The sequence below is a fragment of the Molossus molossus genome, unplaced genomic scaffold (genome assembly GCF_014108415.1).
Source record: "Molossus molossus isolate mMolMol1 unplaced genomic scaffold, mMolMol1.p scaffold_m16_p_1, whole genome shotgun sequence".
NCBI classification, from domain to species: domain Eukaryota; kingdom Metazoa; phylum Chordata; class Mammalia; order Chiroptera; family Molossidae; genus Molossus; species Molossus molossus.
The window spans coordinates 120,515,050-120,542,640 of record NW_023425344.1 but is presented as its reverse complement, the minus strand read 5'-3'; the positions used below and the strand labels follow the sequence as shown (position 1 = coordinate 120,542,640).

Genomic DNA, 27,591 nt, shown 5'->3' with positions numbered 1-27,591 from the left:
TGACTAGGTAATGCTGAAGTGAGTGCTAACTATGTGTCAGGCACTCTGGTTTTTTTGTGTGTGTGTGGGGGCTATAAAACTATACTTTTATTCACTAATTTTCAACATGCCAGTTCAGAGTAAAATATCTGCAGTTCCAGGACTTTTTTTGCAGTTATATATTTAAAATTTTTTAATTACAAAAACTTGATTTTATCCTAGAAAATTCAGCGCTCCTGAGTTGGATCATCACAATATGGCACATTTTCTATAAGGTCTTTCCTAGGGACCAATTTCAGTGTATTGTAGTCAGTGTGAATACCTTGTATAACAGATGTTCTAAGCAACAATTCCACACCAGAATCTATTTTTTTATTAACTCTTCTATTTTCTTAGGAGAAGCTTCATTTTTATTACTTTTGAATTCATTTATTCTGGCTGCTTCTTATGCTCTGGTATCATTTTTATTATTATTATTTTTTTATCCTCACCCGAGGACATTTTTTCCATTTTTTGTTCAGGTAGAGTGGGAGGGAGAGAGAGGAACAGAGAGAGAGAGAAACATCGATGCGAAAGGAACACATCAAGTGGCTGCCACCCGCACAACCGACCAGGGCCGGGGACAAACTGCAACCGAGATACATGCCCTTAGCGGGAACCGAACCCCAGTCTCTCAGGACCGCAGGCCGACGCTCTAACCGCTGAGCCAAACCGGCCAGGGCTCTGGTATCATTTTTAAAAACTTGTCTGGTCCTGTGCAGTTTTAAAGAGCTGTAAAACCCTGGCTGCCTGACCCATATCTGTCCTGACCGCAGCGGCTACCTCTCCAGCAGTTGAGTGGCCCCCAGGCACTGTTTTTATTAATTATTGTTATAGATGTCCCCCCCCCACACACACACACCCTCCTCTCTATCCCACTGGTTTGACTAATTTACACTCTCCCAGCAGTCTGAGTTCCCATTGCTCCTCATCCTCTTCAAGACCTGGAATTTTAACACTAAAATTGAAATCCAGTGGTGTTTTGATCCAGTGGTATGGAATGGTTTTCTGTGTATTCCCTTGATCACTAATGAGGTTCGGCCATTTGTATTTCTTCTTCTGCACAACACCGTTCATAACTTTGCCACCTCTCCCCAATCCTTCTTTTCACTTTTATCTTAATAAGCATTAGAGTTCATTGTGGCCTAGCCGGTGTGGCTCACTGGATTCAGCATCCTCCCATGGACTAGGTCCTGGTTCGATTCCCAGTCACAGCACATGCCTGGGCGGGGGCGCTGATTGATTTTTCTCTCTCTCCCTCTCTGGAAAAGCAATACAAATGTTTTTAAAAAGAATTCACTGTGGCTACTATGCCTTTGTTAGTTGTGTGTTGCAAATATCTCCTCCCAGTTTTATTACTTAATGGTATCTTTGATGAACTTTTTTTGGAGGGTCTAGTTTGAGAAATTTTTCCTTTTCTGTCTTTGAGGTAATCTCCTGTCTTTTCTTTTGAGAACTGAAACGGGGTGGAATTGCAGTGGCCTGGTGCTTTCTTCTCCCTGGGTTCTCTTCCTCTCTCCGCATTGCCTCCAGTCACTCCACCCTTCCACCGAATTCCCCAGACCCTGCTTCTCATCCCCCAGGGCTCTCCTGGACTAGCCCACTGAGATCTCCGTGGGACAGACCCCCAGTGTGTCACAGGAAGTTGTGAGGTGTGATGCTGAATATTGGTTATCAGTAATTAAAGTACTAAAGGAGTAGTCATTTCTTTCAAGATTTTAAAAAATCAGTGAGATTCAAGGCTGTCCCAATGTCACCCTCATTTCCTAGTACTTCAAAATGTCAGAGAGATCCCTACTTTACAACCAAAGGGTTGACACGGGTGAGGTACACGGTTTGGGTGGCGGAGGGCGGCAATTACAAACCCACCCAATGCTTTACTGCTGTCCTTTCGGTTTTGCCAAAACCAAGTTGGGCCCATAAATGTACTCATGGCAGGAAAAAAAGACAGCACTTTCAGTCTAGGCCTGAGTTCCAGGGGGTACTCCAGGTGTTCACATCCAGAATGTCTCCTGGTTCCAGATCACTCTTCTAGAAAAGCATTTTCTAAAAAAAACACATTGGCAGTGACCTGGGCTCAGAGAATGGAGCCCAAGTCCCTTAGCTTGGGATCCTCCCTGGCCTCCAGCTGCACCTTTCTCCACTTCTCCATTCCACCCACCTACCCTAGGGCTAGCCAGGTCCTGAATACCAGGTCTTTTGATATCACCAAGTTTCCACATATATGCATCAGTTCCTCTGCTGGAACCGCCCTTCCTCATGTCTTCAGTTGGCAAATCTCATCTTTCCAGCTTAAATGTCACCACCTCTGGGAAGGCTTCCAGATTCCCTAGTGAGCTGCACCAGCATCTATTGGCCCTTTGATAGTCTACTGTTCCAGTCATGCTGCCCCCTAAAAAAATTAATTCTTGTCTAGATAATCGTGTGTGCCTCTCAGACAAGACTGTGAGCTCCATATGCATGGGGAAAACTTATTAAGCAAGGGCTCAAAAAGGGCTTGTTAAATGGAGGCTAACCCCCAGGTCTGTGCCAGGACACTGATGTGACACCACTGGAATCAGTTTTGGTGACCAGACAATACCAGGGACACCCTTACAATCTAGACGAGAGGCTGAGTGAGCACTTAGGGGAAAGGATGGGTGAGCAGAGGAGGGGAAAAGGTTCAGGAGAAATCGGTGGATCAGAGTAGTAGTTCCCTCATTCCCTTTTTATTCTGGAGGCTGTCGCCTTTCTCCCAGTCCTGTCTAACGGAAGTCACCGAAAACACCCACCCACTTGTGTGAAGAGGTAGAGGTTTAATGAAATATAAACATTCAAGAACACATAGGATAGAAAATAACCACAACATATACAGACACTTGCTGCAAGAGGACGTCTGAGGTACTTATCCACCTCCTGGGCTACCCATGTGCTATCACATTTTTCCTGGTTAGAACACACACGATAGGGAGGGCGAGGGGACAGAGCTGCCCGGACTTTCAGGGTTCCTTTAGGCCTAGCACCCTGTTCTTGGGACACCTGCTGTTGTCCTGAGGTCAGCAAGGGTTCAGAGAAGGGGAGGCTGGGCAAGCTGCCTAAGGGAGCAAATCCAGTGACCGAAAAGAGTGCTGTCCCTGCGTCCTCTGGGTGGGAAGAGTCCATCCTTTGTGACCAAACACCTGAGAAAAACACACTGGCAAATGTCTGTGACACTTTCAAGTGGGCCCAGTGCCAGCCAACTGGGCTCCTCCCTGGCACCAGATCCCAGATGCCCTTCTCTGCCCATACCCTGCACTTGCCTGGTAGGTGAGGGGGGGAAGGCTTCTGAGGCCAGAAGAGGGTCGGCCCTGGCAGAGGCTGTGAGTGTGTGGAGGGCTGGGGAGGGAGAGGATGTGGCCCAGCAGAGCTGCAGCTCACTAAGCTGAGGCATGTTTTGTGCTCAAGTTCCGGAATTCCTTTCCTTTCCTAGACAGGACGGAATGTTAGCCAGGGTGGGCTTGAGCCAATATGGGCTCCCACAATCCGCCAGTCACAGTGGGTGGTGCCTACTGAACACTGCAGGGCAGATCGATTTCGAGGTGAACTTTGTGAGAGAATCAGCTCTTCCTTACAGCACAGGAGCCTGCCTGCTCCATCCCAAGGTCCAGGAGGTGGCAAAGTTCTCTCAGCATCTCATCCTCTAAGGCTTGTCCTGAGGTGGGAGTGTGAAGGGGAGACATCCTGTCCCCCCTGGAGAGCGGGGGAAGAGGCTGGGTCTAGCCCTGCTCTGGCAGGAAGCATGTCGTGGACCATCTTCAGAACTGGTGGGTTTCAGGACCCAACCTGTACGAGTGCGGCTTCTGTGCCACCTCCTTCCCTCTAGGGCCCCTGAGCCCTCTCTCCTGCTGGCCTCCCTGCCCTCTCACTGGGGTCTAGGAGGGGCCAGAGAGGCTGGGGTACCAAATCATGTTTGGCTTTGGGGTGATCTGCTCTCATATCTTTGGTGCTATAATAATAAAAATTTTAAAATAAAACATCAAGTCAGCAAAACACATGTAAAAAAGATTTCAGAGATGCAAATACTCCTGAAGAATCAAATATCAACAATTATAAATCTGAGGTATTTCAATGCACCTGACATCAGCAGGCTGGGGCTGAGATGGCCCCATGAGAAGAAGGGGGGCCAAGGGGCAAGTGGGCTGTTCTTGGGACAGCTGGCCAACAAGGGCCAGTGGGCAGCGTGAGGTCTGAGAGGGTCAGAAAAGGGTCAGTGTGAAGTGGGTGCTAGGATCTGCCTGGGCAGCCCCTTGAGGCTCTGCCTCTTCCTCAGCAGATGCCCATTAGGCCCTGGGACCTGAGGACTGTCCTCATGTGCCCTTTTTCTTGGGACCATTACAAGGGGAATAAATTTAAGACTTGAATTTGAGGGACCCACACCCCAGGAACCAACATGGTAGACAAGGAAGGTCCCATCTCAAGCTCAGCAGAGTAGGACGTTGAAGGCAAGCTCTTGGCTCCTAGCAGACCCACAGGGTTATATATAGATTGGGGCACTGAGCAGGGGAAGAGACCAGTGACCCTGGGGTCATGGCAGAAAGCAGGGGAAGGAAAATAAATTAAAGGGGAAGGGATATGGAGGGCCTCTTGCCCTGTGTCGGCTAACAGATTGTCAGTACACTGTGCCCAGGATGGGAGGTGGCCTGGGAATGCCCAGGAAGCTGGCTGCCCACAGACTCCACCCATTTCTCCAGGACAATCCCTGATTGGACAACACTGCCCTGTCCTGCCCTCCAGCCTCTCCCTGTCCCCAGAGTACAGCAGGACCTGAATGGAGCTTGGATAGGTGGACATGTCCAAACTCTCAACATCTGGTCAAATGGTATTTGACGTGGGATCCATGAGATGAGGTAAATTTTGTGCATCAACTTCCTTCACTCTCGACAGGAGAGTGGGGAGTGGAAGCTGGGTCCTGCCCCTCAGAGAGACCAGCTGGTGGAGGGCTCTGCACTGGGGGTGCCCCGGGATGAGGTAGGACTTGGTGAGCAGTGAGAATTGCCGCTGCTGCTGCTGCTGGTGCTCTGAGGAGTAGACCCTGCGATGAGGTGAACCACAGGCTTCTGGGCAAACAGCACACCTGGGGTGGGGAGGAGAAGCAAGCATGAACAGATGAGAGGAGAAGCGGCGGTCCCGTTGATTCCCACTGATTCACTGCTGCCCAACTGTGCAAGGATCCACTCTGGGCATCGGGCCTGGTGCCGACAGAAGTCCCAAACATTGTCTTGCTTTCAAGTGCTTATAGGCTGGTGAGGAGGACACACAGGTGGGCAGAGTAATTTTGCTGAAATGTCACAAATGCTCTGAGGGAAGTGTCCCCAGGGTGTCGTCAGACCAACAAGGTTTTGGAGGGCAGGAGATAATTGCTCAGGAAAGGCTCCAGGGGAAGGCTATGCCTGGACTGTTAGAAAGTGGCCAAATGAAGAAGGGAAATGGTGTGCCAGGCAAAGGGAACCTGAGAGAACAAAGAGCAGAGAGAGGTGGCAAATGTGCTGGAAGCCACGCGGTCATGTGGTCTGACTACAGTGTGGAGGCAGATGTGGCTGCAGAGATGGGAGGGCAAGGTAGTGGAGGTCTGTATGCTCCTAAGGAAGCCCAGGTCCCACCTTGTAGGTATCATGAAACCCCTCAAAGTTTTGTGATTTTTTAAAAATTTTTTTCTTTATTGATTTTTAGAGAGAGGAAGGGAGAGGGAGAGAGAATAGAAACATCGATGAGAGAGAACATCGATTGGCCGCCTCCTCCTGCATGCCCCCACTGGGGGATCGGGCCCACAACCTGGGCATGTGCCCTGACCGGGAATCGAACCAGTGACCTCTTGGTGCATGGGTTGGTGCCCAACCACCAAGCCACACCGGCTGGGCAAAGTTTTTTTTTTTAATTCCTCACCAGAGGATACTTTTCTATTTATCATCAGCTAGAATGGGAGGGAGGGAGAGAGAGAGAGACATCGATGTAATAGAGCCACATCAACTGGTTGCCTCCCACATGACCTGACCACATACCACAAGCGAGGTACGTGCCCTTGGCCAGAATCAAGCCTGTGACTCATTGGTCTGTGGGCCGACGCTCTACCACTGAGCCAAACCAGCCAGGTCTAAAATTTTAAGAAGGGAGGGACCTCATGATATATGCATTTTAGAATGCTCTCTGTGGAGTTGGGAGGAATATGGGCAATGGAGGCTTGCAATGGAGCTGAGAGGCTTGACCCAGGGCACTGGCAGCAAGGATTGCTCATAGTGAGGTCTGCTCAGCTCTGGGGGGTCAGGATGGGCATGAGGGGCTTTCAGGAATGACTTTCAGGTTCCTGGCCTGGTGACTGCAAACCCACTGAGAAAGGCACTGGTGGAACAGGGACTGAGGCAGATGAGGTTTGGGGAGTTTTCAACTCTCTTCTGAGTGCTCCCCAGTCTGACAAAGAAAGAGGCGTTATCTCCTCTTTTCTCCTAATAAAGGACAAAAGGATGTGGAGATCAGGCCCCAATGTCCTCCTTCCCTACTTTCTCCGTGAATCCATGTCAACCCCCAAACCTCCTAGACCATTACAGCAACACCAGAAGGCAAAGAGCACCCAGACCCTACCCACGGGCTCTCCCGGACCCCCGCGGGCCCCCCAGGCGAGGGATGTGGCCTCTGAAGCACTGGCTGTGCCGTGACTGGTGAGGCAGCCTGGCGCCGCTGCTTCTCTGCATGCTGCTCCCAGGAGCTGTCCCTTCCCAGCCCCACACTGAGGCCCAAGCAGGGAGTCTAGCAGAGCCAGAGGCCTACAGAGTGATGCCCTGAAGGGTCTTGCCCCTAGAACAGAGGCATTCAAAAGGCCAAAAGCATGCCCTGAGGAAATGCCCCCAATTTGGTGGAAAGGGCACTTCCCACACCCTCAATAAAACAGGAGGCCGATGCCAGGGCTCCTGGCAGAGGGGCACTGGCTACAGTGCCCGGGCTCTTTAGCTCCAATTTATCAAGCTGTGCTTAAAAAGAGTCACCTGGGTTTGTCCCCAAACTCATCCCTAAACCAATAAAACAGGAGCAAAGAGGACTGCTGCTATGAAAACTAAGCTGACCATCCTGGGAAGACTTGGTACAGGTGCTAAACCAACCAACAAACCAACCGACCAACCACCACTGCGAAATTAGACTGAGGGAGAGACAACTGTAACGATGGGAAAAAATCATAAACATAGATTCTGCTGCACTCAGATCCCTTTGCTGTGTCTGTTCTTGATCCACTGTAAAGAAAAGGAATGACAGAAGTTTGCAAAGAGAATAGTTGGAGCAAAAAGAAAGGAGGCCCATGGGTTAGAAGACCATAATGGTGGACTTGGAATACAGTTTAAAGCATGGATATAGAACTGATTATGATTCTTCACATTAAAAGACTTTTTCAATGAGCAAGCCAACCCTTGGTCCAAAAAGGTTCAGCATAGGGTTTCTATCATTTTGTCAAAGTTGGAGGGGGATCTGTCATCAGTCATCATGTCAGCCATCCTCAGCCTCTACTAGTCCAGAAGAACCACTTTACCTGTGGAACCTTAAGACTACTTCAAAGGAAGCCACCCCCAGGAAGGTGTGTAGACAGGAGGGTGACAAGTGGGGCCTGTCAGGCAGCTGCACTGAGGCTGCCACCACACTGTGGCCCTCCCATGAAGCTCCAAGGGCCTCACCTGCATAGGTGGTGCCATCGATGTCCACAGACATGTTAATGCTCCCGATGCCACCTGTGGTCAGATTCAGTGCTGTAGCCGAGGCCTCTGATCTGTCTTCTGCTGGGACAAGGGAGACAGTGGGCCTGGTCAAGCCTCTGGCACTGCTGCTGTCCTTTCCGAGGCTCTCCCATGACCCTGGTCTGGCCACAAGCAGGCTGAGGCCCACTGTTAGAAAGCATCTCGATAACTTTCTCCTGCGCATAGGTGGGGCAGGAGGACTCAGGCTTGCTAACGTCCTATTGCTTGCTTTCTCCACTGAGCCGCTTCACCTCTCCAACCCACTCGACTGAAGAAAAAAGGGATTACCATCAGCAAGGAGGCTGCCTTGCTGTATGCTGGTACTTTCAATGCAATTTGGCTAACTTCACCGAGCACCCACTATCCATCAGCTGGGGAACCAGAGATCAGGAAGATCCAGTCTCTGCCTTCACCAAGCTGGGAGGTTCTCAAGGAGAGGTCTATCTGCCCAGCACCTGGTACTCCATCTCAGTCTGGGCATCTGGGGCTTGGGGAAGGTCTCTGCACAGCTCACCTCTGCCCATTTATCAAGCACAGGGCCCAGAATTCATCCAGGTGAGTTGCCTGTTCTGTTAGTCTCTGGCTCGTGCAGGACCTGGGCACTTGGCCTTGAATGGGTAACAGAACAGAGCCCTGTTGTCTGGGCTGTCACCTCCAGCTTCCTTCTGCTCCTCACCCAGGAGAAGGTGGGATAGGGATTGGCTGTGTGGGAATATGACAGCTTCCTCCATACCTGGTTTCTTCCCCACACATGCTTATTTCATGTTTGTTCTGAGACAGCATGAAGGGCAAGAATGGCAAAGAAAATGTGTGTGAGGAGGGGATGGGGTGGGGAGAGGAACAAGGGACATGAAGTGTGTGGGTCGGGTGACATGAAGGTGGGGTACCTGAAAAATGCAGAGAGGAAGGAAAAGGATGTCAATTATGCTGCCAGACGTGTGTTTCCTCCTTCCCACTTGTTCTGAGGGACACCGGCAGCCTGGCCAGAGGCAACCTGGCCCCTCACTGAGCCTCAGGACTAGAGGTGCTCAGTTTCTCCCAGACCTGCCCTGAGCTGGCCTGCCTCCCTACATCCGGTAAGGTACTAGTGAAGGCAGAGCCCTTTAATTTAGACAGATCAAAAGGCTGGTGGGGGAGAGAAATACAGCTACTGTTCCTGAAGGTCTCTGGTTCCTCCCCGTTGAACACTGCTTCTTCTTTTTGCTAGAGAATAGGGCACTGCTAGAGGTAGTTTCTGGTCCTCTAGAAAATGAGCTCAGCTTGTGAACTGTGTTCTCAGTGGCCACAGAAGCCCCATGTGGTTTTCTGGCCCCTAGGCCCTTCTGGGGACCTGGGGGCAGAAGATGGAGGAGCTCCATCCCGGTCCTGGGGGTTGTAAATGGGCCCTGGATGGAGGGTGGCTCGACACTCACCCCTGCCGTTGACCCGGATCTTCACGGGCAGCTGCCGTGCCATGCTGAAAAAGTTGCGCTGGAAGGCCTGCTGCACGAGGCGCTGCTCCTCCTCTGACAGCTTGGATGCCTTCTTCTCAGGGGGCTCTCCTGACTCTAGCTGTTCTCGCAGCTGCTCCAATGTGGCCATGCGAGTGCCGGCCTGCTGGCCTGCCAAGGTCACAGGCACAGCCAGACGATTTGGCACAGGTACTGTTGTCACCGGGACTCCATCACCTGGCAAAGGCACCAGAGCTAGACCAATCCACAATCTACCCTCCCACTCAGGTCCCACAGAAACCTGGCTCCATTCCTCCCTCCTCCCCCACAGCCCTGCAGACCTTTCCTGAGAGCAGTTGCTGGGGATATCCGAGGGTTGCTAGCACTGGTGCCACTGTTGGAGCCCAACCCAAGGATGGGGAAGCGGACCTTGGGTGTGGAGAGAAGGGCAGGGGCTCTGGTGGCAGCAGGAGTCACAGAGGGTGAGTAGCCAAAGAGGGAGGAGCTGTAGCTGGGCCGCCGGCCCTCCCGCCGGTTGCCATCAATGGCTGCCTGGAGCTCAGCTGGGGAGCTCAAGGCTTTCTTCTCACACTCGTAAGCATAGAGGTATTTCATGTACCTGGAGGGAAGGAAGGAAGCAAGAAATAGGAATCCAAAACATGGCGCCAGCCCTAAGTTGCTGGGTCTATGGAAGCAGCCTCTGCGGACAGGCCTCTAGGACAGAGGACCACCACCTGCTGCACTGACGGAAGAGAAAAGTCCGGACTGCTGACCACCCTGACATGGGCCCCTCTAATAACTACTTATTTCTGAGCCCTGCCCAAAGTGGAGGCACCATTCACTAAGGTAAATAAGGGACAACTCCCTAATGCTTCATGATCATTTTGGCACCTTTTTAGTGCCCTGGGAGAAATCAGGCCCATGCTGTGACATGACTGTCTGGCTCCTGATCTAACCATCCCAAGTCAGGCTGGTCAGGCAGGGGCACTTCTTCTCATTGGGTGTCAGATGTCCCAGGAAGCAATTCCCACCCAAGAACCCTGAAAGATCTGCTATAATGGTTATAGCTCTGCCCCCACTTCTGCTGCAACAGTTCCAATAGATAAACCCCTTCTACTTTTCAACAAGGACATGACATGCTACCTAAATGATATATCAGTTGCTCATTCCATATTCTTCACAGAGCAACTTCCAGAATGTTACAAAAGAAGAGAATCCCCTCTGGCTTTCATTCTCAATTACTGCTCATTGTTTCAGTTTCTCTCACCCTTGTAATTAACTCAAATGGTAACAAAAATCATTCACCGACCCCAGCGGTGCCTGATCGCCTGTCTTTCCCCAGGTTCCATGTTGCTGGGCAAGTTGAGTGTCAGGAAGAAAGGGCCAGGCTTAGGTTGGAGGTGTGGTGTGGGAGACAGAATCCTGGAGAGAGTGTGGATTTCAGGGACGGAGGCCCACATGGGAATCTCACCTCCACCACTTATAGCTGGTATGACCTTCACCAAATGATTTAACCTCTGAGACTTAGCTTTGGTAATCTGAAAAATGGGAATGACACCTACTTTACAAGGTTGACAGTGAGGTTTGAAGGCAACAGAATGGTGAAGTAGCAGCACATATGCCACACGGCTCTCATCTCTACTTCAGTCTAGCAAGGGATGAACTCAGAAGGCTCCCAACTATCTCAGGAATTTTATTCCTTTCTATCCTCTAAGTTAAAACATCCTCTTTCTCCAATCTCAGACTCCTTTCCCCAAGGTCCTGGCCACTCACTGGGTCCTCAGGGTGAAGGCAGCACTGGTGATGGACGTGGGCAGGTTCAGGCCTTTGGTGATCTCCCTCCAGATCTTCTTGTTGATGATCTCCACCAGGCCCCCCTTTTCCGTCACCAGCTTATACAGCATATACAGGTCCAGGATCTGCTTGGCCATGATAGGGATTCGGTTGATGGGGGTCCCTGTGATTATCCAGAGAGAGACACAGGGCTGCATCATCCTCAAGCAGAGAAAAAAAGGTATCTGTGCATGCCCACTTTTTGTTCAGTTGGAAATATGTTCACAAATCTGCTTAGCGTAATTTAACTAAAACTCCTAAAGCCCGGGAGCTATCAGACTAGCTGCTACTTCTCTTGGGATGAACAGAAAGACAAGGCCTACTCACAGGCTCGATAGCCTTGGGTAAAACACACAGCTTCTCTGGGTCTGTTTTCCCACCTACAAATAAGAGGGTTGGACTAGATTTTTTCCCTGGCAGTACTGAGTCCAGATTCTTTTCTAATGATGTGGCAACTCACTCCCCTCTGCAGCCTTCATGTAGCAGCCAGCCCCCTTCTCAAGGAAGCCTTCCCTGAGTCCCTCAACGGGAGCTCCTGCTCGGCTCATCCACCTGGTAACTAACCGCTTGCTTCTTCCACTCCTGCTTTACCAGAGAGAAATTGGCTTTTCTCTGCTATGTCCCCACCGTATCAAAGGAGCTGCAGGAAACACAGGTTTCCAAGGGAGTGAAAAGCTACTTAACAATTCTCTCCTCACTAATCACTCCAACCCCTCTCTGGCCTTTGAAAGGGAGGGGCGGGTCAAAGCAGCTTCCGACCCCTGGCCCTGAAGGGAAGAGAGAGGAGCCAAAGCTGTGACTAGGAAACCTGGCACCAAGCAGGAAGGCCCACTAATGAGCACCAGGGGATACAGGGAGGGTGGGGCCAACTGCCTTTCACAGGCGCTGGTCAGGAGGCGTGATGGATGACCGTCATTTGGCAACCTTCAGATTAATGATGTGGAGGTCAGAGGGGAGAATTCCAAAGGGAAGGGTCATGGTCCAGGGCAGGGTATGAGACTTGTTGCCTTTTAATGGTAAACTCCTGTACTGTACACTCGCCGCTGCTCCTCCTCTAGCCCCTCCCACGGTCCCAATCTCACTGCCTGCCTGTGGATGTCAGGCCAGACTGACTAGAAGGGCTGTTTGTTTCTGTTCCTCCTGCTTCTTTCCCCTCAAGGAATGGCGTTCTCTCCTCAGTCCTGGAATGTTGGCCTCATAAACTCTCTTACAGGATAATTCAAGCCAGAGAATGGAGTGAAGTCTCTTACATTTATAAAGAGGAAGCAGCATGAGCATGAACAAGTGGGACTGCTCTGGCAGGACCATCTCTTTTTCAGTGTGGGGAGGGAGCTTGAGGCCTCCCAAGCCTTTGTCTTGACCAGCTGGTCATTGGAGGGTCAAGGACAAAGAGATGACAGAGTTAGATTCAAAGACTCCGGTAAACTTTCAAGGATTGCTGGCATACTCCTAAGACATGGCTTGTATGTTGATTAACTTCTCTCTGCGCTGTACTGGCCCTGAAGGGAAGACGAGAGCATGACGCAGCACAACAGGACAGGACCAAGGTCCAGCTCCTTTTGGAGGCCTGTCTGCCTGAGCAAATGAAAGGCCTCGGCAAGTTCACACCCTACATGGCATTGCCGCGAGACTCTAGGAACACCACTCCCAAGATCTCACACAGGCTCCCACTAAGCTCACATTTCTAGAAGTTTCCAGGACATCTTCACATGTGTGACATGTTCACTCCACATCACAGTGTTTGCATTGAGCTCACTTTTATCCTCTAAGCTAGCTCTCTTTTCCCATTGCTTCCTTCCTCCAACAACATCATTCTTTGAGGTTTTAGGCAGGAAGCTCAGAGGCAGCAATGACTCCTCTTCTCTCTATCACCAACCTGTAGGTTGTTAGGAAGCTCCACTAATTCTTTCTTTGAGGTACCTCGCACAGGTGTCTTCCTTTCCAGCCTGCAGCCACCATGCTGGACCAGGCCCTCGCTGCCTCGTAACTAGATCCATGCACTCGACCTGCACACTTTCACCGTATTACTCACCTCCTCTTTATAAACCTGCAAAGACTCTTATTGCCTACCCGTCCCACCCCACATGCTCAATCTCATGATCAAGTTTCCCAACACCCCATAAAAGATCATGTACTATTTCCAGCACATCGTAACCACTCACTCCTCCAATTAGTTGGGTCTCCTCACGATCACCTTCAAAACCAAGCTCATTTCTCCTCTTACCTTTTGCTTTGTGCTACCTCCTCATCAAGATTAAAGTGACCTGCCTCTGCTCAAACCTTCTCCACACTGGCCTTCAATGTTCACAGTCTCCAGGAAAAATTATCTAACTGCCTCAATTCATATGGATGTCTTCCCTTTCAGAATTTCTATTATAATCCCTCCAAGTTCAGCAAATAATTACTTTCTCATTGTTTTGTGTGTGTTCATCTGGTGCCCCAGGAGGACTCTAACTCTCTGAAGGCAGCCATTGTTTCTCCTTCACCATGGCTTGAATATTATAATGTTTAATAAACTAAACTACCACGCAGATTTTTTAAAAAAAGCTTCGCCCGACAAGTGTGGCTCAGTGGTTGAGTGCTGACCCACACACCAAGAGGTCACCAGTTCGATTCCTGGTCAGGGTACATGCCCAGGTTGTGGGCCAAATCCCCAGTGGGGGACATGAGGGAGGCGGTCAATTGATCTCTCTCATCGATGTTTCTCTCTCTCTCCCCGTCTCCCTTCCTCTTTATCTCAAATAAATAAAGAAAAAAATATTTAAAAAAAACAACAAAAAACTTCTCAGTCAAAGCAATCAGCTCCATGATAACCAAACTGGGAACCTCCACTAGCTTTAAGTGTCTAATGCTGTTTAATGCTGATTGCCCTGAAAGAAGTCACCTTCAGCACTCACACCCTAAAAGGTTCATCATTATTATTATTTTATAAATGTTTTTATTGATTTTTTAGAGAGAGAGAGAGAGAAACATTGATGTGAGAGGGATACATCAATCAGCTGCCTCCTGCATGCCCCATGAAGCCCGCAACCCCGGCCTGTACCCTGACTGGGAATCGAACTGGGGCCCTCTCAGTCCATGGGACAATGCTCCGTCCTCAGCACCACACCCGCCGGGCAGAAGGTTCATTATTAAACAGACTAGGGAACTGAGGCTCAGAGTGGTCAAGCTCTTTGCATCCAAGTTCCATAACAAGATGATGAGCAGCAGAAGAAATGGCTGGAGAATTGGAGATTTTGAGAGGGTAAAGAAAATACAATTTCAGCCCGGTCACTGTGGCTCGGTGGTTGAGCATCGACCCATGCACCAGGAGGTCACTGGTTCAAATTCTGGTCAAGGCACATGCCTAGATTGTGGGCCCAGTCCTCAGTAAGGGGCATGCAGGAGGCGGCCAATTGATGTTCGCTCTCATCAATGTTTTCTCTCTCTTCTTCTCCCTTTCTCTCTTTAAAATATCAATAAAGAAAAATATATATATATATATATAACTAACTTCGCTCAGTGGGGCCAAAGAGAAGGGGAAACAGCTGTTAAAGAAGGGAAGTTGGCTGGGTCTGTGATGTGTGCAGAGCAGGCGTGTCCTGCAGGGCTTATCCAGCTGAGAGAGTGCTATCCTTCCGAATAGTCACCTTAGAGCGACAGCTACCACAAGGTTTTGGAGCTCCATTTGTGAATAGCTTTCAGAGTTCACACTATTTTCATTTGAGTCTCTCTAGTGGTTGGTAAGTCAAATATAAAGGGTGTACTTTACTTCTAGAAGTGGTCATGCATGGAGGCAGGCCAGCAGAATAGATGAAGTGACTGCTTATACTGATTTTTGGCCATAAACCAAGAGATTTTCTAGTGTGGCTCAAACTGCCTCTGAAGTCCAACACTCCAGAAAGAAATTGTAAATTCACTCTGAATAGTCACTGCACTATATGTCTAGCCACCAGAGATGACTTCTTTAAAAGACAACAATGTTATAGATATAAAAATGTCATTTAAAATCCACCTTTTAATTGTCATACAGAGTGTGACTGCATTAGGCTGAGAAGTGCTCCGGGGCAAAGGAAACAAAAGGTCTCTACAGGACCTGAGAAGGCAAGGAAGGCTGTAAACCTAAGCAGAGAAGCCACAGACTGTGGGTGCACTGTAACCCTGGTGGTGGTCCTCACAGTCCTGCTCTGGCCCAGCCTTACTCTGGACAAACGGGGATCTTTGTTCCCTCACACGGGCTCCTGTCATTAGTGGATGAGGGAAAGGGGTGCATTCTTCGTCTTGGTTGGCCCTCAGCAAAACAGCTAAAAGTAGCTCCCAGCGCAGGTGGGCACCCTAGAACTGTGAGAAACAAAGCTGAGACTATTCTAAACGCTAGCTATGGATGACGATCTGTGTACACCCCAAATAATCCAGGCACACATCCTGTCCTGGCTTCATTCTCCTGACAACTAAGAGGGAGGCAAGATCCTCAGGCTAGCCCTAGCCCTAGCAGGTTTGGCTTAGTGGTTAGAGCATCAAGCCTGCGGACTGATGAGTCATCACAGGTTCGATTCTGGTCAAGGGCACGTATCTCTGTTGCAGTTCGGTCCCTAGCCCCGGTTGGGGTCATGTGAGAGGCAGCCAACTGATGTGTCTCTCTCACATCAATGTCTCTCTGTCTCTCTCTCTCCTCCTCCTCCTCCCACTCTATCTGAAGATAAATGGAAAAATATCCTTGGGTGAGGATTAAAAAATAAATAAAACAAGTTTTTCATGTAGGATGTATATATATATGAGGTCACTTAATAAAATATTAAAAACAAGAAAAGATCCTCAGGCTACTCTGTCTCTGCAGTCTGCTCTGTGCCTAACGGACCTGGGAAGCCATTTCCTTTGTCTGAAGGAGACTTAACCATGACAAGAGAGGGGGAGTGGCCTTTTAGCTGAGTTTAACCTCTATGATTAAAAGACAAAAATACATTATACTGGGGTGGGGTGTGTGTGGGGGTGGGAGCGTGACATATTCATGTCTCAGTTTCTCCATCTGTGAAATGAGGATTTTAGATTAAATGACTTTCAGTTCTAAAGTCCTATGAGACTATGAATAAAAACTTACAACAAAAATTGATGGTCGTGCCCTGTCCGGTTTGGCTCAGCAGTTGGAGTGTCAGCCTGCGGACCAGAGAGTCCCGGGTTCAATTCCCGCTAAGGGCACGTACCTCAGTTGCAGTTTGTCCCCGGCCCTGGTTGGGGTCATGTGGGTGGCAGCCACTCGATGAGTCTCTCTTACATAGATGTTTCTCTCTCTCTTCTCCCCTCTCTCCCTCCCACTCTATCTGAAGATAAAAAAATAAATAAAAAAAACTGATAATTGTGATTATTGCCAAAGGGAGGGTAACCTAGTTTTACAAGTTTGCCTAAATTATGAAATAATGCTGCCAAGTGACATTGAGATGGAGGGTTTGGGACCTTCTCTGCAGGCCTCTGGGTGGCTTAGGACCACCTGTGAACTTCAAGGCCATAAGCGATGGTTCTTTCCCCAGCCTTGAGGGGAAGGGGTAGTCTCTGCACTGCTCTCTGGGCTGGATTACAACTAAGGAGGCGCTTCACCTGAGAGGAGACAGGCCTCTGCCCACAACAAATGCAAGAACAACCTGCCTAGCACCAGGAAGGCAAACAGGCACTGCAGAGAGCTCATGCAGGTCACTAGTGTTGGCCTTGCAGGAGGCTGAATCTCAGTTTCATCTAGCCTCTCAGATGGGGTGTGAGCACCTGATGGGGAGCCTGTGAACTGTCAGGCGCTGCTATCAAAGCAGGAGCTAGGATTGAGAGTAATTAATCATGCTCCCTCTGACAGGAATCCAGGGTCTTATCAGTATCCCAACCCCAAGAAATGCTGCTGCTCTCCACTTCCCTCCTCAATAGTGGAGACTGACAGTCCCAACAAAGATGCCTCTTATCAGATTTCAGCCAGAGAGCCTGAGGCAGCCCAGGGGCTGTGTAGAAAAGGTTTTTATGAGGGCCTGGACTCTGCAAAGCTGCAGGGCTCCTGGGCTTTAACCCTTGGTGGTGGGAATTCTACTGGGCACTGGCACCAGCAGGCCAAAGCTGTGATCAGGAGCTTCCTGCGCAGATGTGCCAAACACTGTTCCCTGGCACTTGGTACTCCTTCCTACCACTCAGACTATTGGGAGGAATGAAGTTGGAGGGAGAAGACAGCCTTGTCTGGCACCAGAGACAAAAGGGATGGTGGGAGTGCGGGAGGGAAGGCCGCTTCCTCCCCAGGAGAGAATGGGTACTTTCCAATGAAGACCAGAAGCAATAAAGAAGCAGGTACCCCAGACAGAATCACATGGCTGCTTTCCTACCTATTGGTCAGGGGTGAAGGCCCAGGACCCAGGGTGTGGCCCTGCCAAGGATCCTCACTGCTTTTTCCTGGCCTTGTAAAAGATCACTAATCATTTCCAAAGCCCATCATGAGAGCTAAGAGGCTGACCAGGAAGCCTGGAAGAGTTAGGACCCATGTTAAGCTGGGTTTGTGCAGGTTCCTCTGCATATGTTTTTGTTTTGTTTTTTCATCCCTACCCGAGGACATTTTTCCTTTTTTTGTTCTGATAGAGTGGGAGGGAGAGAGAGAGAGAGAAACATTGATGTGAAAGGGACACATCGAGTGGCTGCCACCCGCACGACCCAACCAGGGCCGGGGACAAACTACAACCGAGGTACGTACCCTTAGCAGGAACTGAACCCGTCTCTCTGGACCACAGGCCAATGGTCTCTCTAACCGCTGAGCAAAACCGGCCAGGGTAGTTCCTCTGCATATGAATTCTTACCCTGCTCTAGTCCTTCTCCCCAAGAACAAGCAGAGAAATGATCGTTGAATCCCCCTGATTTGTTTATGGAGAAAATACCTGTCTCTGGGACACTGAGCAACAGTGTCTGGCGGTGTGCAGTGTAAAGTGAAGCTGACAATTTAGCAAGACAAGGCAGAGGCCAGGGTGCACAAATATCCTAGAAATGGACACGTACCTAGGTCTTCCACCTCTGATTTCCCAGTGAGTGGGTCTAACTGACATACAGTGTAGTACATTCATCTTAAGTATACAGCTCACTTGTACTTCTGTGTATACCCCTGTAACCATTCCTCAGATAAAACACAGAACAGCCATGGCCAATGTTGCTCAGTGGTTAGAGTGTCAGCCTGTGGATCTAAGGGTCTCAGGTTTGATTCCTGGTGAAGGGCATGTACGTGGGATGCAGCTTCGGATCCTGGCCTGGGTCGGGCTTAGCGGTACAGCACCGTCCGGCAGACCAATGAGTCGCAGGTTCGATTCTGGCAAAGGGCATGTACCTCAGTTATGGTTCATCCCCAGCCCTGGTCAGGGTCATGTGGGAGGCAACCAGTCAATGTGTCTGTGCCTCTTATGTTCATGTTTCTCTCTCTCTCTCCCTTTCTCTCTCCCTCCTTCCCTCCCTCCCACTCTGTCTCAAGATAAATAGAAAAATATTCTCGGGTGAGGATTAAAAAAAAAAAAGATGTAGCTCTCTCATATCAATGTTTCTACCCCCACCCCATCTATCTTAAAATAAAATCCTTAGGTGAGGATTAACAAAAAAATTTATAAAACAAAACAAAGACACAGAACACATTTCCAGCACCTAGTAAACATCTCTCATTCCCAATCAAAACACACTGCCCCCCGTGCCCACCCAGGAAGTAACCACATCGTGACATGTATCACCAAAGCTGATTTTCAAGAACTTTAAATAAATGGGCCCTGGCCAGTTTGGTTCAGTGGTTAGAGCGTCAGCCTGTGGTTCTGAGAGATCTGGGTTCGGTTCTCGCTAAGGGTGCATACCTCGGTTGCAGTTTGTCCTTGGCCCTGGTTGGTCATGCGGGTGGCGGCCACTTGATGTGTCCCTTTTACATTGATGTTTCTCTCTCTCTCTTCCTCTCTCTCCCTCCCACTCTATTTGAATAAAAAAAAAAAAAAAAGAACTTTAAATAAATGGAATCACATGGTATATATTCTTATGTGTGTCTGTGAGAGTCATATCCATTGTGTACAAAACTTCATTCTTTTGCACCAGCAATGTGACAATTCACCATTCATTTATCCATTCTATTACTGGTGCACATTTGAGTTCTTTCCAGTATTTGGCTATAATGAATATTCTTGTCTTTCAGCGAACATAAGCACTCATTTCTGTTGGGGGTATACTTAGGAGCAGAATTGCTGGGAAATATGGACAACATATGTTTAGTTTAGCTACCAAACAGATTTCCAAAGTTGTTATGCCCATTTTTATTCCCACCAGCAATACATGGAAGTTCAGGAGGCACCACAACCCAAGAGGCTAAATTGAAATTCAGCAGCCTTCTTGATACTCTGGCTTAAATTAACTGCCTTAGGTGAAGTTCAACAGTATGCGCAATGCTGTATCCTACTATGGCTGATAATAAAATTATAGTTATGATTGTGCTATCCCCTTCTTTAAAAACTGTGTTCAGAGAAGTTGGCCAAGGAGTTAGAAGGACTACTAGGTCTCTTCTTTGCTTTGTCTGCTGCTGATCAACAGACCTGGCTGGTGTCTCCAGGAGAGAGGGTGGAAGGCTAGCAGAGGAGAGGCACAATTCTAGGGCCTTCTGACCTGGGCAGTGAGTAGCTGTCTGAGCATCCACTGCCAGTCCATGCCACTAGCCTCTCAAAACCCAGCAGACTTTCCCACAGTGGAAGTGGACCAAACCCTCACTTCAGACTTTCCCTATACCCACCCTTGGACGATGTACTGAATTATTAGCTCATCTTGGAACAAAGGAGATAAAACTATTAATCCAATTTTACCAAGTGCAGAAGTACCAAAAAAGATTTTAAAGAAGAAGCCTAAATTTAATTATAAAAGTGGGCTCTTCAAACCAGTCATGCCTTTCAAATACCAGAATTCCCTTCCCACTGTCATGGATAACTAGTAGGTATAGGGTATTAAAAAACTATTAAGCGTGGAAACGTGAAAAAAAAAAACAGGTGCTTTCTGTCTCAGGAGCATGCCTATGCCTTTCCTGTTTCCCTGCTCTCCCCCCCCAGGCCCTTTACCTTTACCCTACTCTCTCCTAAGCTCCAAGGGCCCTTTTTATGCTGTAACTGTTTCCTGAGCCCATTTCTTCTACAGCTCACTTCTTCTACCTCTGTGACTTTCTCTTATTAAAAAAAAGAGTGGAAAAAAGATAAGCAGTATATCAACAGTAGTTAGATCACCGAGGGAGACAAAAAGATCAGGCTTCAGACAAAGGGCTAATCCTGAGACAAAGATTTGCATTTCAGACTTTCATTTGGGGATAAAGTTAGAAAATGAAATCCCAAAGCCTATTTCATCTGACAAAGACAACATATTTTAGTCTATCGGGAAGAGTGTGCACAGCACAGACCATTTACTGCAAGATACAAAGAATATACAAGAAACTGTCTCTACCAAAAGCCAAAGCAATATATGTCATGAACATTTCCTTGCCTGAGATAGACAGATAAGTACACAACAGAAGGAAAAACTCTCAAATTGTACTTTGAGGCAGACCAAGCCCTCTTCCCACAGTAAGTTCTTTATATATACACATCAAAAACAGATCCAACAATTCATTTGGGAAAACCAAGGTCAGTTTGCAGCCTTGAGCAGAACTGGTGGAGGAGGGATAGAGGTCTTAACAAAAATGTTCCGCATATGCAGCAGTTCCTTAGGCTGTTGTGCCCAGCTAGGGTAGGGGCTGGAGAGGACAGCCTTACTTGTGGGTGTGCTCTGGGTGTGAGCAAGATCCTGCTGTTGGGGCTTCTGTCTCTTGTGCTAACCCTAACCCACCCCCATCCTGCCTTGACAGATGGCAGTCTTTGTGCCACTGTGAATCTGACCTTCCCTCAGAGATGGGCCTTGCACAAAGAGTTCTACCCTGTGTTAATCAACTAGATGCTATCAGATCCTACTGGATAGCAGCCTGTGGAGACAGATCAGCATTCTCTATAGGGCTCATTTGGGAAAACCAAGGCTTGAGAAACAAGGCTTATCCGCTGCCCCAACAGGTAGTAATGGAGCTGCTTGTGCTAGGTGCCAAGTTTCACAAAGGCAGTGCAGAGAGGAAAAGAGTGCTGGCCTGGGAGCTGGGAAACCAAGTGCTAAATCTGCTCTGTGGCTTCAGGTAAATCACTTAACCTGGGGGCTGATTCTTCATTGGCTAAGTGATAACCTATGGTCTCTTCCACCCTACAGAGCTGGTGCAACAAGACTACACTTCTTTCTGTTTCATGCTGAGGGAACAAGAGAACAAACCTTTCTTCCTCACTGATGAAGGAAGAATGGAATTGTTTACAAACCTTTGCTTATCAGACTTCCAAATTAGTATCCCCACCCCCACCCCACCCCCTGATTTCCTCCTGGAAAATCTACCAGGGAATGCCATCTCAGAAACCACCCATAGTGACTTCAATTAGCCACAGAATTTTATCTACAATTGTTTGACTTTATTTGATACATGCATGTGCTGAAGGCAAAAGGTAAGCAAAAAGGAGTATCAGAATTCTGAAATCTAACTAATCATTCTAGCGAAACATTTGGGCGAACAGAATCAAAGCAAATTGTTTGAGTCAATTTGGTTTCATTCAGCAAAAGAGGAAACACAGCAAGAAAAAGGGAGAAGCATTTGGCCTTGGGGATCCTTAGTCTAGTTTTTATACAACTATTTTGGTAGAAAATTGCTTTTAAAAGTTTTTCTTCTGTTTTTTTTTTTGCCATTGAAAATAGGTCTTCTCTGTTGGTAGCTCAACAGACATAATCAGGACACATAATACAAAACTTAAAAGAAACTTCCAGATTAACTAACCGAACCCTCTCATTTTATAGATCAACAAACCATGGCCCCCAGAAAGGAAGAATTTCTCAAGATCATGGGGAAGGGTGGGAGGATAGCCCTGACTTTACACTTATCAGTGTAGAGCCCTTTCCAGAAGCATGTGAGACAGTGAACCCGAGACTAGGTGCAGCCTAGGCCTCTTCTCAGACTCCTTCTAAGGCAAGTTGCTCTGTTGGTGGGGGAGAGGCCACCAGGGTGCAAGTCACCCTGGTCTGGCCTAGAAAGCAAGGTGCCTCGAACCAACAAGCCCATCTGTTACAGTCCATTCACCCAAAGGAGTTAACAAGCAAAAGAGCCAACACAAAGCAGCTGTCCCAGCCAGCTGGCAACCTCCTGCTGTGTTAGAGCTGCCCAGACCCACTCACAGCCCAGGTGGGCATCACCAGGCCTTTCAAAGTGAGGCAGTTTTCACTGGCTCCTGTGAAATCTACCACTTATCCTTTATATTAGTTCTGGAGGATGACCTGCTGCTGAGGTCTGTAAGGCTTTTCCTCAGACCTGGCTAACAAGATCTGGCTCCTGCGTGCCTCAGACACTTTAATTTGGGAGTGTCAGATAAGTCACACATATCTAGGAGGCCCTGGTTTCACCATACTGTGAAGAGCAAAGACAGCAAGCTTCACATTAAAAGTGCAATCTGCTCCCAACCCTCTTGAACTGCCCACTCTAATTCAGATGATCAGAAAAGAGTTTGCCAGGAAGATCACTGGATTTAAGGGAACAACCTCCATACTGTCTTCCTGGCTTCCGTCTCCCCTGTCCAACCCAACTACACACTGCTCTACACAGCAAGTGTCTAAAGGCCCAGTTTTGGTGACAGACTCTCCCCACGTTTTAACTTCAATAACTCCACTACGTCCACAGATAGGAGTGCTAACTTCTTAGTCAAACAGGGCTCTTCACAGTCTGGTGACAACTGACTCATCCAGGACACAGACAAGGGTTCTTCCAGCTGTACCTGGGCCGTGTACACCCCTGCATTTCTGCCTCCACCTGTGTGGCTTCCCTCCACTCTTGTGACTCTCATACGCTGGAGCTAAGCTCCTCTCTGAGGCCTGCCTTGCACTCCAGCCCAGCATCCTCGCCTCTGGCATTCAGCTACAGAAGGGGGACCCACAAAATGGCTTGACACAGGCCTCGCCGTCCTCAGATACTGCTACCTGAGTGGAAGTAATATGGTTTCCACAGTTTCTCTGCAGCCCTGGCTGATTTGACTCAGTGGTTGGAGTGTTGGCCCAGACTGAAGGGTCACGGGTTTGATTCCTGGTCGAGGGTTCGTACCTGGGTTGCAGGTTTGATCCCCCCCCAAAAAAGGGCCCTGTGAGGGAGGCAACCAATCAATCAGTCTCTCTCTCCCTCCTCCCACCTCTTATATTCTGTCTAAAAATCAATGAAAAAATATCCTCTGGTGAGGATTAACAACAACAAAAAGAGTTTCTCTGCAGAGGAAATTTTGGATCTTTACCCTCTTTCCCATCCTTCTATGGCAGGGGTCTCATCAGGGGAGCAATTTTGTCCCCCAGGGAAATTTACAGTATCTGGAGACATTTTTTGTTTATCATAGTTGCGGGAGGGTAACCCCACAACAAAATATCATCCAATCCTGAAAGTCATATGCGAAGTCTGAGAAACCTTTTATTAGAGTAATTAACAAGTAACAAAACCAACTCAACCAGTTCCTTTCTATTAGTGATGCCAGAAAATAGTGAAATACCTAATGTAAGTGCTGAAGACAGGAAAAAGGTTTACTCAGGGCCTGAAGAACCATAAATTGACACAACCAAAGGGAGTAACTTACTCCTGCTTACCCAGAAATACACCAGATGGCAGTCTGGTAGCCCCAGTGCTGCAGAGTAGCAGGGGACTTGGCACTCACTGCTCTCTACTGATGACCTCTGATTACAGCCTGAGCACCTCCCTGTCTGGCCCTGTGCTAGCAGTAGGGGCTCAAAGAAAGGACAAAGTGACTATCCTCAAGGAACTCCTAATCTAGTGGGAACATACAATACTAAAGAAACAATTACAAATCTTCATTCTTGGCTAGGATGATGTAACTTCTAATATCCTTTTAAAATCCTTCACCCTGGCTGGTGTGGCTCAGTTGGTTGGAACACTGTCCCACGCACCAGAACGTGGTGGGCGGGATTCCCAGTCAGGGCACAAACGTGGGCTGTGGGTTGGATTCCCAGTCAGGGTGCATGCAGAGGCAACTGATCGATGTTGTGTGCTCTCTCTCTCTGCCATCCTTGCTCTTTCTAAATTTTTTTTTTTAAATCCTCACCCGAGGACATTTTTTGATATTTTGTTCAGATAGAGCGGGAGGGGGAGAGAGAGAGAGAAACATCGACGTGAAAGGGACACATCGAGTGGTTGCCACCCACATGACCCAACCAGGGCCGGGGACAAACTGCAACTGAGGTATGTGCCCTTAGCGGGAACCGAACCCAGGTCTCTCTGGACCACAGGCCAACACTCTAACCGCTGAACCAAACCGGCCAGGGCTATCCTTGCTCTTTCTAAAATCAATTTTAAAAAATCCTTCTGGGAAGGGAGGAAAATAAAGTACTGGTAGCACAACGCTGATTAAAATCTATTTTGCTATAGCAGCCCCTGAGATGAGATCAGCTCCTGGGTTTACACCAGCTGGGCGTGTGGAGCTTGTAAATAATTAAAAGGAACTGGAAGGGGAGACCAAAGTATTAAGTGGATTTCTCCCTCTCAGGGCAACTGGAGTGTTTCACGTTATCTTTCAGGATTATATTCTTGTTTTTCACTGACAGAGGCAGCTCCAGACAACAGTTGGAGGAGTAAACTATGAGGGCTGCTTCAATTATTTTGATATGCATGGAGATGAGGGGACACACTGAACCTCAAAACTTGCGATTGCCTTTTGTAAGCAAAGAAATGACAAAGTAAGAAATAAGTATGTAATAGGTATGCTACTAAGAAGGCAATTTGGCTTTGGAAGGTAAAGGAAGGGGAAGGAGGAGAAGAAACAGAGGGATGAGGGTTGTGGGGGTGGGGGAGGGAGAGGAGTTCACTCAGAATATTTAGCAGCTGGGCTGCCATTATAGCTCCCAGCCTTGGATGAGAGGGGCATTTCATTGCCAGATCTCAATGAAGGAACTGACACAAAAACCAAGGTATAGATAATCCTGGGGAAGAGGCTGGTGGGAGTAGCTACACAGGTTGCTGAGGACCTTCTCCTAGAGAGGGTGGGGTTCTGGCCATGCTTCCTGAGGGCTGTCCCAGCTGGTGAACCCACTGCTATGAAGGGATATAAAGCCAGTAGGTTGAGCCCTGGCCGGTTTTGCTTAGTGGTTAGAGCGTCGGCCTGTGGACCAAAGAGACCTGAGTTCGATTCCAGCCAAGGGCACGTACCCCACCCCGGTTGGGGTTGTGCAGGTGGCAACCAGTTAATGTGTCTCTCTCACATCGATGTTTCTCTCTCTCCCTCCCACTCTGTCTGAAGTACATGTAAAAATATCCTTGGGTGAGGATTAAAATAAATAAAGCCAGTAGGTTGAGTCACTGGGCTCAAGACTCAGTCATGCCATGGTCCAAAGTGAGATGGGTGGGGGTGGGGGAGGAGAGTGAGGAGGAGAGAAATGGGAAGGTGTATTATAAAGCAGACACCCATATACCTACAATTAAACTGCAGGAAGGCCCCCACCAAGCCAGTCGATGTAAAAGTCAGAGAGACCATGGATAAGAAAACAAGAGTTAGCCTGTCCTTTTCACAGGTCATTTCTGATCCTCCTAATAAATCCTGAGGGGCCTCTATTCTTTCACTAGCCTTTCTCAGTCTCTCTTAGGCTATATGCATCAACAGGAAGCCCCAATACTAGGTTAAGTGATGTCCAGGGAAGCTAAGAAAAAAGTATATTTAAATTTGAAATGACTCCAGAGACCAGTTAATCAGAAAAAGAGTGACAAAAATAGGCAGGAACAAGTCTGAATGATTATTCCTTTCATTTTCTGCTAAGGCCCTCTCTGCCCTCTTCATTCTGGTTGTCAGCTGTTTGGCTAATTTCAAACCAATCAGCAGTAAATGCCTCTTGCATTCCTGAGCTAAGATTCTGGCACTCTGTGGGGAGGAGTTAAGTGTGAATTGCACACAGTAGGTACTCAATAAATATCAATAGAATTGAAATAATGCATACTCACCCCTCTTCTGCATAAAAATGAAGAGGTCATCCAGGAACTCTTTCCTTTCCGGATCACTATCCAGTTCATATAGCTGCAATCCCAATACCCGAGAAAAAAAACACAATGAAAAAATCTGTCTTATGCAGGAAAACCTCACACCAGAGATACACAACCATCTGAATGACTACAAATGTGACTCATAGGCCATTCCTGTCCTGTTCTTTGGGGATCATATACAACAACCCACTGCAGAACTGCCCTTTTCATTATCACAAAGGAAACAATTACAGACCTTGGCAAAATCTCGAGAGATCTCTCTTCCTCGGCTTCCATCTGCCTCATCACTCCAAACCAAACCACCATTCTAAAGGGGAACAAAGCACAGAGTTCAGAAGGGAGTAGAAAGAGAGAGAACAAGGAAATCACTTAGGGAAAAGATGAAGCAATTGTGCTATCCCTACCTTACACTATAAAAGACTGCTCAGGTCACTATCTCTGCCACCCTTATACTGAGAGCTTGTTTGTTCATTTATTTATTTTGCTTCCAAGTATGATTCCAAAATGAGAGGGAGTCAGGTGGAAGAATATCTCCATTTGTTGGAGGAGGGTGGGCATTACTTATACCTGAGAATCCTGGAAGAGGACACAAAGGCCCAATTTCCTGAGAACTGCTCATCCCTAGTTGATCTTCTGGAAGAAGCCACCACTCTGAGATGTATCACTTTTCTGCAGGTTCTGTATGGTATATGTGTTTGTATATTTTATGGTATGTTTGTATATTATATGGTATGTTATGAAGATAATTAGCCTGGCTTTCCATACAATACTCTAAGCAGGGGCTAAAGGGTCAAAGGCAGCAGGACACAGATCCCGAAGTTGTAGTGTCTCAGCCAAACCTCATTACTAGAAGTCCTAAGTCTAGCAATCAGAACTCATGATATTAAGGGTCACCAGGGCCTGAGATTATTCCTAAGGTACAGAGACCCTGTGCCACTTGACTGACATTCATTTTCATTAGAGAAATAGTGCAAAACTAATCCTAATTTAATTGATTAGGTTAAACCAACACCATTCAACTGAAGGAAGGAAATGGTAAATACAAATATGCCTTCGTTTATGTTTTGAAATGTGCTTCTTAGCCTTATTCAATTGGGTAGCTTATTCCTCAAATCAGGCATCGTTTTCTATGGGCAGCCTCCTCTTCACTCCCAGCTGTGCTAAGTACTCTAGAAGTAATCTCTGTATATTTTGCACTCAGAATTTACCATATTATTTTGGAATTATCTGCAATGTAAGCTCCTTGAGAGCAAAGATGTCTTATTCATCTTTGTGTCTCCATCACATAGCACATTGCCTGGCACTTACTAGATCCCAGGGAATGCTTGATGAACTACAATCATTGTTAAAAGTATATCTGAGCTAATCGAGCATCTCTTCAAAAAATGTACAAACAAAATACAAATATCATACAGAAGAGTAAAAACCTGCTACTGGGTTATATAGAATGTCGTATTAGCCCTGGCTGGTGTGGTTCAGTGGTTAGAGTGTCAGCCCGCACACAGAAGGGTCT

General features: G+C 48.0%; 1 protein-coding gene and 1 pseudogene across 3 annotated transcripts in view; both read right to left on the bottom strand.

Annotated features, from left to right (window-relative positions):
• Positions 1 to 206: 206 nt before the first annotated feature.
• On the bottom strand, positions 207 to 777 carry LOC118633954 (annotated as a pseudogene).
• Positions 778 to 4,478: 3,701 nt separating this feature from the next.
• Positions 4,479 to 27,591, bottom strand: part of ARID3B (AT-rich interaction domain 3B) — a 64,772-nt gene continuing 41,659 nt past the window's right edge. For 2 of the 3 annotated variants that reach the window (XM_036268158.1, XM_036268141.1), the window contains exons 3-9: positions 26,314 to 26,385; positions 26,040 to 26,112; positions 10,955 to 11,138; positions 9,523 to 9,800; positions 9,164 to 9,418; positions 7,692 to 7,790; positions 6,912 to 7,256 (exon numbers count right to left, since the gene is read on the bottom strand). In XM_036268158.1, the coding sequence (XP_036124051.1) occupies positions 7,000 to 7,256; positions 7,692 to 7,790; positions 9,164 to 9,418; positions 9,523 to 9,800; positions 10,955 to 11,138; positions 26,040 to 26,112; positions 26,314 to 26,385 (1,218 nt within the window). In that variant the 3' untranslated portion in view covers positions 6,912 to 6,999. Of the gene's footprint in view, positions 5,111 to 6,911; positions 7,257 to 7,691; positions 7,791 to 9,163; positions 9,419 to 9,522; positions 9,801 to 10,954; positions 11,139 to 26,039; positions 26,113 to 26,313; positions 26,386 to 27,591 lie in introns of those variants that run through there. The other variant, XM_036268150.1, reaches the window with a different exon arrangement.